Genomic DNA, 8,406 nt, shown 5'->3' on the forward strand with positions numbered 1-8,406 from the left:
GAGCTTCTCTCGGCATCTGCTCTCTTGCTGCCATGAACCACCCCCACTTCCCCCTTCTCCTCTCCAATTCGCTCCCCCTGCAGAAGCCCCTCTCTCGCGTGCTCCAAGCCACCGCATGGCGCGCGTTGTCATCGTCGTAGGTGGATCTCCAGTTGGACTCTAAGAAAACGCCGGTGCTATCCATCGAGCTCTACAGGCTCGTGGTGCCGTGCTTATTGCCTACAGGGAAGGAGGAGAGGGAACTACAACAAACGAGCTTGCTCCGTCCAAGGCCATAGGGCGGCGCACCACCCAGCTCCGCATTGGACGGCGCCAAAAGAATAACAATGTTGCTACTCCCAACGTTGACTGAGACTTGTGAATGGGATAAATTAGAAGAAAAATTATGTTTGGCAGCAGGTATACAGAAATAGCTAACTTTTATGGTTTATAAGAAAAAAAAAGGAAACTTATGATAGCAGATAATGACTTCTAATGTAAACAAGATATACATCGAACATTAGATGATGATGGATGGTTTGGATGTCTACTCGCTGATTGCGAAGTTGTACATTTGGAGTCTTACATGTTTCGAAAGACTCACGTGGCTATGAAATTAACAGTATTATAACTTACTCGATCATTCTCTTTTTAATATCCTGTTTTGGTTGCCAAAACATACATATTGTCCTTATTGTTTAATATCGTTACTAAATACTACCGTAACGTTAGTACGGACAAATTACTAGTCATACACTAGTACAATAACTTGGCTAGTACGTGTGAACTTTTGTCAAAACCTTCCATGCAGGAAAAAATTATCTAACATGGCATGGCACACACTGATGTATAATTATTATTAACCATCAAATTTTTCAGTGACTAAATATGTAATTATTACTTTTAGTATGTTTCTGAGATATGGACAAAAGAAAAAGCAATACAGTTTAAAATATCTGATTATAAAAATAGCTTTTTTTAAAGAAAAAATCTCAACGAATGATCCCTTGTCCCTTTTCTTCTTACTATAACCTCGTGTATACTTTAATATCAATGATCCTAATACTCTACTAATATCGTTGTCAGGTATAATCTTCGATAACATTATAGATTGGTTTTGCTTGCACGGGTAGTTTTTTTTCTGCTTGCATGGATAGTTTGGGCCCAGGTACGGAATAAGCAACTTGCATCCACTCTTAGTTCATGTATACCATGAGCTTAATTTAAATTAATTAAACATTACTATATATTTTCTTCCACACCGAACTGTTTATTATTTCACATTTTAAGAGATTTTTTTATTACACGGTAAGCACATACGTGGGCACACTTCTACACATGCACACCACACTCACTCACCCGTGAGTACGTACGCTAACACATGCTTACAATTCCGATTGAAAACCCATTTACGTGTGTATATAGTGTTTTTGAGTAAATACTGATGGGTAAAGTAATGCACCCATCCACGACTTCACCATTTGCTCCAACTGTGGCTATTTTGCCATTCAAATATTAAGTTAGTATGTATGTAATTCATGTACTTACAGAAGCGCTATACAATTTATTGATAGTGAATGCTACCTAAAAACTAATATTATGGGACGAAGGTAATAATTAAACTGTCCTCGAAGGCACCAATAAAACTACAGCAACACAAGTACTATGGTTAGCATCCATGTAAGATTGCTAACAATCCATATAGATAAATACAGTTGTGAACATTTGGAGCACGATTTCATCAAACTTTAAAAAAAAAAACAGTAGATGAACAACCTTACTAGGAACATTACATCATTTGATTTTATTTAGTTTGAGGTAGATAAATACAATGAACACAGCTTTGGGTAACACACACCAAACCACTACAACCAGAAGCTCAATACCCACCATATAATTAGCACAAAACAAAGTAATTAATTAGGGCAGCATGAGATCCACGGGCTTATCAAAGATCCAGCTAAATGGAATGGCCGTGGGCCTTTTCCTCATCTGGGCCGCTCTATCATGGGCCTTCTCCTCCATCCTCCGGATCTTCTGCGGCAGCGCGCACACGTAGTCCCGCGCGCGCCGCCCCTCGCCGGAGAGCCCCGCCTCCAGCTCCGCCACGCGCCACCGCCGTATCAGGTGCTCGAGGATTCCCCGGTAGTCCGACGCGGTGTACGTCCCGGCCTGCTGCGCCGCCGCGGCGTAGTGGGCGAACAGGTCGGCGTCGCGGCCGTCGTCCATGAGCGCGGCGGGCATGGTGATCCGGCGGCGCATCATGTACGCCAGCGCGCGCACGGTGGTGTCCGGGTCGGCCTCGAGGAGCCTCTCGACGACGCGGGTGTAGGCGGCCTCATGACGCTTCTCGTCGGCGGCGATGGCGCCGCATATGCGGGCGAGCGCGTCGTCGCCGTGGGCGCGGACGTTGCGCGCCGTGTTGCCGTGGGAGATGGCGGTGGCGCGCTCCTGGAACGCGACGTAGATGAAGCCGTGGTAGGGGCTCGCCGGCGCGTGCATCGCCATGCCGGAGCCGATCAGCCGGTGCACCGTGCGCTCCACCTGGCGCATGTCGAGGCGGCCGGAGAGGTACATGTAGCGGTTGAGCACGTCTCCGTGGCGGTTCTCCTCGGCGGACCACCCGCGGATCCACCGCGCCCACGCCGTCGCGTCGGCGCCGGTGACGTCGCGCGCCGACTCGAACCGGTTCGCCATGCTCTGGTACGTGGGGAGCGCCTCCTCCGTCACCATGTTCCCCACCAGGCACACCAGGTGCGCGTTGGGCACGCCGGCGGCGCGCCCCCGGAGCTCGACGCACGCCGCGTGGAACCCGTCGGCGCCGAGCGCCGCCGCGTCGGGCACCAGGTCCGCCGGCTGCCACGCCTCCTCCGCCGGCTTCAGCAGCGGCAGCACGTGCGCCTCCACCCACGGCTCCATCTGCTCCAGCACCTCCAGCCTCGCCGGCGCCAGGCACCTCCTCACCTCGTCCGCCTCCTCCGCCTCCGCCTCCCGCCGTGACGTCGCCACCACCGCCGCCGCCGCGCTCCGCCTGCACCGACACTGCCACGTCAGCACACGTACAGAGAGCTCAGCGACCAGTGGCGGTTAAAAGCTTACCAGAATCGGAGAGTGGCAGTTGCCGGCGGCTTGAGGTGACAGTTGCGGTTTGGATACCCAAACATGGTTACTGCTAAGGTGGAGGTCGTTGCCGATGCCGCCATGATCGAGCAGTACGTGGATCTGATCGGAGGAGGGAGGAAGACGACGGCGATGGCGACGGCGGCGGCGGCGGCGGCGGCGGCGAGAAGGCTTGGAATATGAGTGGATGCGACTGCTTAGCGAGCTACCCTTGCAGATGTACGTGTGGGTATATATATACTACGATCGATGTGTGTAGAGCTTGTGTTAATTTGATTAATTAATTAATTATATATACTGTTGCTTAATTAAAATGTTTTAATTGGTTGGTGGCTGCTAGCTAGCTGACTGCATGCCTGGCTCGCGGTATCGTGCGATGACCGTTTTTGCATGCAGAATCTGTACCTTAAATAAGTATAGTATTAACTAAATCAAATTTAGATTACAAATATGTTAAAAGAATATTATGCCCTTCCTTAAGGAACAGAAGAAAGTATTTATTCAATTACCAAAAATGAGGAAAAAATACAATAATATTGGAAAAGTATACGTACCGTCGACTACTCTAAAACTACACTATTTTAGCAATGAAATTTTAAAGTAAAGCTGCAATTTTTTAGGTAGGGAATTCTAGAGTTGAAAGTTCAGGTTATATTTTTCTTCCGTTTCGGGAGCTAGGATGCTCGGCTAACATTTGGAAACGTGGGGTTAAGGTTACCATCCAAATTAAGGTTTTCCAAGAAGGTTAACTATTAGTAGCATCGACGTCATGGGTTATATATGCCTGTCCCCCAAATTAATCAACCGGGTCAAATCCTTGGCGTACGTCTTATTCGAGCTTTTTATTTATTTAGTGTGTACTATAAGCCAAATTAAAGAGACATGTGCATGACTCAATTAATTAAGCAACCAAAAATAACTTTTAGCTAGGGAAAAAAAACCATGCCACGTTGAACCAACCAGGTGCAAAACGGTATAGATTATCACCCAGCTTAAAATTGAAAAGCTGTATTAATCAAGCACCATATAGAAACATAATGTTGATACTCGTGATTCGCCCATGATACTCAATGATACTCCTACATTTTTATATGATATCGATGATGGATAGAAATAGCTTACATGCATGATATCTTGAGGTCTAATTGTAGTACCTTAGAGATACTCGAATTAAATTTAAAAATATACTGTTCATTCAATTTTTTTTGAAATATTCGGGATGTAAATTTTTTTTAAGAAATATATTGTCAATCTCGCGTAACCGTTGCGCAAAAAAGCATGATGTCGTGGGCGATATCGCGCGAAGAAAGTGCGAGACCGCGCGGCAACGGCATGAGACCACGCGATCTCGTGGAATGGAAGAGGGAGACCGAACGGTAACCAATCAGCGACACCGTCCCAACGGCTTCATTTGATTAGTGATTAATTACCTAATTAACTATTAACTAATAATAAATAGTGATTAATTATCTTGATTAGTGATTATTAATTAATCAATAATTAATAACTAATTAACCATTTTGAAATCCAGTATCGCTCTCTGGTTCAATGAGACCATTCGGTTTCGCTCTTCCGTTCCATGAGATAGCGCACGGTCTTGCACTTTCCCAGTGCGATACCGCCCATGATGTCACGCCCACATCATTTTCGTGCCACGGTTATGCGAGATCGACGATATATTTCTGCAAAAAAAAATTGCATCCTAAATATTCCTGAAAAAAATTGAATGTACGGTATATTTTTAGATTTAATTAAGAGATACTCTTTGATGTACGTTGTTACTCGTGATTCATCCCTGATACCCAACAATACTTTTTTTATAATGGATACTGAGAAGACTTTTAAGTGAAACTAGCTAAATGCTTGTGCTTTGTTGTGGCTAAAAAAATCATATTATTATCTAAAATAAATAAAATCATATCTTTTCCTAAAATATGTTTCCTACCTTTTTATTATAGAGAATACTCACTTTTGTTTAATTTTATATGTAGTTGTCCATTTGGATTTAATTATTATTCAATATATCCTAAAATATAAGGCACAAACATCATTAACATAAGGATTAAGAAATAATTATTACCACTTACTTGTTTCAATCACTCAATAGATACAATGTATGCATCCAATGGAATTGGAGATGTTGAGGGTGGAGGATATTTAAAAACCGAATTTAAGAAAGAGGAAAGTACTAATTAATTCCATGCATGTATACACGCCTTATATTATAAAACTATTAAGAAACTACGGGTGATCTCATCCACCCAAGGAAATAGGACCAACGGTTGCTAATCTAACCGGTAGAGAAGAGGAGATCGCCCCTCTCTCTCCCTTTGGCGTCCCTCTCGACAACCGATGCGATGTTCCCAAACATCGCGTCCCCTGCGGTTGGCACCGCTTCACATTGTATAAATGTATTCTTGATCAATGAGAAAATCATCCATTCGCTCTATTGTGTTCAATTCTCTCTCTCGCTCAATCTCTCTTGCTCCAATCAATTCATCCACTTTCAACACGTTAGTCGTGCCTTATATTTTAGCATGAAGAGAGTATGTCATATTAATAAGTTTAAGAGATAATATTTAAAAACTGTAATAGTAACATGTGGGCTGGCAGATTCACTGCCAACATCATTAGAGTCCTTTTAAGGAAGTATAAATCAATGATACATTAAAGAATCATATACTACCTCAGTCTCAAAATGGATTTTGACAATTTATCGATAAAATCCTTTAAAGTCAGAGATATCATTGTAGTATCCTTGAGTTTCGGAATGCAATTCTAAAGATAGCATAAATAAGTGATAGAGAATTTTTTTTTTGTTTGCAAGGGACAAAAGAGTTCATTGATCAGAAGATAAATCCTTCCCCATAGGATGTGAGATGAGGTTATAAGAGTTACCACATCAAAATTCTGAGCTTGCTTCACAATGAGCATAATTTGCAGGCTCGTAGAGAGTTGCAAACATGACAAACTTTTTTTTTCCTTAGAAAGCGTGGCACGCCATATATATTTTTCGTGGCCGAAATTTAGCGTTAATTTACATGAATTGTTGAGTTGTACTTTCCATATCTGAATGATCGTATAGCTGCTAAACGTAATAAATCTTCCTTTTTTTTCCCGAATAATTGACACTGTTCCAACTGAATCTTGGTCCTTCAGAGATATTGGTTCCCCGGCCTATCTCTGTTTAGCCATGTGTTACTACCAAAAAAATCAGTCATAAATGCTACATGTGCAGTCAAAAGTGACGATATTTAGACCAGTTGCTCGAGACGTGCCCTTAGATTACCACAAAATTAACCAAACACATCGTAAGTTTACTACAGACACATCTGACGAGTTTGTTTGGCAATGAATTCTCTGACAGCAATACAGCATGTAGCAGTCATTCAGGCCCGGCCAGCTACTGCAAGGCAATGAATTTGCAATCAACCGGTGGATGTAGCTTCAGTAGAACATGTCGCATAGACGTACTCCAAAATAAATAAATCTAAAACAAATATAGGATATAACCTAATACAACGAATCTAAATAAATCAAAATAAACAAATCTAAAATATAATGTTATATAATCATTACAATAAATCTGAACACTCGTTGTACTAGATTATCTCTCATCTCATCCTGGATTTGTTTATTTCGGGATATAATGCATGGAGTATAGTTGCTGACTCCCACCGTCCATAAATATAAATGAATAAAATGGACTCTAGTACTATATTTTCAATTCATTCAATCATTATATATATTTAGTATTTACTAGTAGCCAGGGGCGGATCCAACGTGGGTGCAGGGAGACTCAAGTCCCCCCTACACCCACAAGACCTATGGATATCCCCGAAGCACCCTTTTTAATTTTTTCACCATGAATGATAAACTAAAAGTCCCTAAATGGTTAGAGATTGAAGAAACTGTGTAAATGAGCCCCCTTAATTTTTTTTATTCCTGGATCCGCTACTGCTGGTAGCAGCATTGTTAGACGTGATTTTTCTCAATTTAGGAACCAAGGGAGTACTTTGATACGCAGGCGCAGGGCTGCAGAAACACAGCAGCAGCAGCAGGCAGGCAGGCAGGGGCAATAAAATCACAGCTTAATTTTAGGGAAACAGTTGTGTGAGCAGCTATGCATGCCACCTGAATGCTCGTGAAAATATCGGCGACTGCATGTTCAATGCTATCTCATGAAAAATATCGGCCAATGCATGTTCAGTTTAATGTTGTTCTGAGTCATTTCTGTGTACATTGGGAGAGAGAGAAAGAGAGATACATGTTCATTGGTCTGCTGAAGAAGAAATGGCAGAGAGGTGGATAGGGTGTCATAGAGGAGTAACTGCACGCTGAAACAGAATTTTGTGTGGGTCCTAAAAGAAATGCTATGATCATTTACATGGCATCTCAAAAATATCTGTGTTCCTTTAAAAAAATTTATCCATGTTACTGCTCTTCCCTGAGGAGTAATGGGATGCAGGGATGGGATGGAGAGCCTGAGGAGAAATTTATCCATATTTTTCAATTTGACAAATTTGGGTTAAATTTTACTATTTCAAATTTGAACTATTGAAAACTATTCGAAAATTTCAGTTAGAATCTAATTTCGTCCCGCATCGATCGAAATATCAAAATTTCATTGTTTTTTGATTGGTTTTCATCGAAAATGTAAGCCCTAGATTTTATCGAATGGTGGCTCTCTTACCAGATTTTTATTCAGGACACAATGGGACTTATGAAAATCTTTCTATATTTGGAGAAATTAAAAATAAATGTTCTTATTTTCTGGAATTCAATGCCTAAGTGTACGTAAGGGTATGGTTTCATTCTTTTAGATATGAATAGTAATATGTTTATATGTTGTAATAGGTCAGAACCATATAATTAGAGATATACTAGGAGAGTGATCGAGGATAAAATATTGGATTCAGTGGTTACTTGTGCGAAACGTACGAAAGTGCTACGCACGGTGGGAGGAGCAGATGGAAGGAGCACAACTCTGAATTTAAAGATGGTAGAGATATTCTCATGTATACATGTAGGATGAATGAGAATAATGTAAACCATACATATATGCCAAAACATATATATTATGGTTTGATATGTAAAAATGATATATGAGTAGATTTTTCATTAAAAATGCTTCATATAGTTACATTTTCAACGATTTCTATAAATATATTATTAGAAAAAATAACAAAAAAGAACAAAGTTAGTAGTTTGCCTTTTATGTTGTTTACTCATAAAATTATTTACTTTCTAAAGAAATAGTATATATAATTTACAAGTCTGTATCTTTTTTAAAGAGGAGCTAAATCT

At 41.4% G+C, this 8,406-nt stretch overlaps 1 protein-coding gene across 1 annotated transcript; it reads right to left on the minus strand.

Moving 5' to 3' along the window:
* Positions 1-1,756: 1,756 nt before the first annotated feature.
* On the minus strand, positions 1,757-3,294 carry LOC127781353 (acyl-[acyl-carrier-protein] desaturase 7, chloroplastic). The gene is made up of 2 exons (XM_052308300.1): positions 3,079-3,294; positions 1,757-3,010 (listed from the first exon to the last, which is right to left on the minus strand). The coding sequence occupies exons 1-2, from the start codon at positions 3,180-3,182 to the stop codon at positions 1,900-1,902; spliced, it is 1,215 nt and encodes a 404-aa protein (XP_052164260.1). The 5' UTR covers positions 3,183-3,294; the 3' UTR covers positions 1,757-1,899.
* Between the last annotated feature and the right edge of the window lie 5,112 nt (positions 3,295-8,406).

The sequence above is a fragment of the Oryza glaberrima genome, chromosome 8 (assembly GCF_000147395.1).
Source record: "Oryza glaberrima chromosome 8, OglaRS2, whole genome shotgun sequence".
In the NCBI taxonomy this organism is placed as follows: Eukaryota; Viridiplantae; Streptophyta; class Magnoliopsida; order Poales; family Poaceae; genus Oryza; species Oryza glaberrima.

Bases quoted from the DNA above. Each gene is read 5' to 3' on its own strand.
- LOC127781353 (XM_052308300.1), bottom strand. From the start codon at position 3,182: ATGGCGGCATCGGCAACGACCTCCACCTTAGCAGTAACCATGTTTGGG. The intron at 3,011-3,078 runs GTAAGCTTTTAA...GTGTCGGTGCAG, and splicing joins ACTGCCACTCTCCGATTCTG to GCGGAGCGCGGCGGCGGCGG.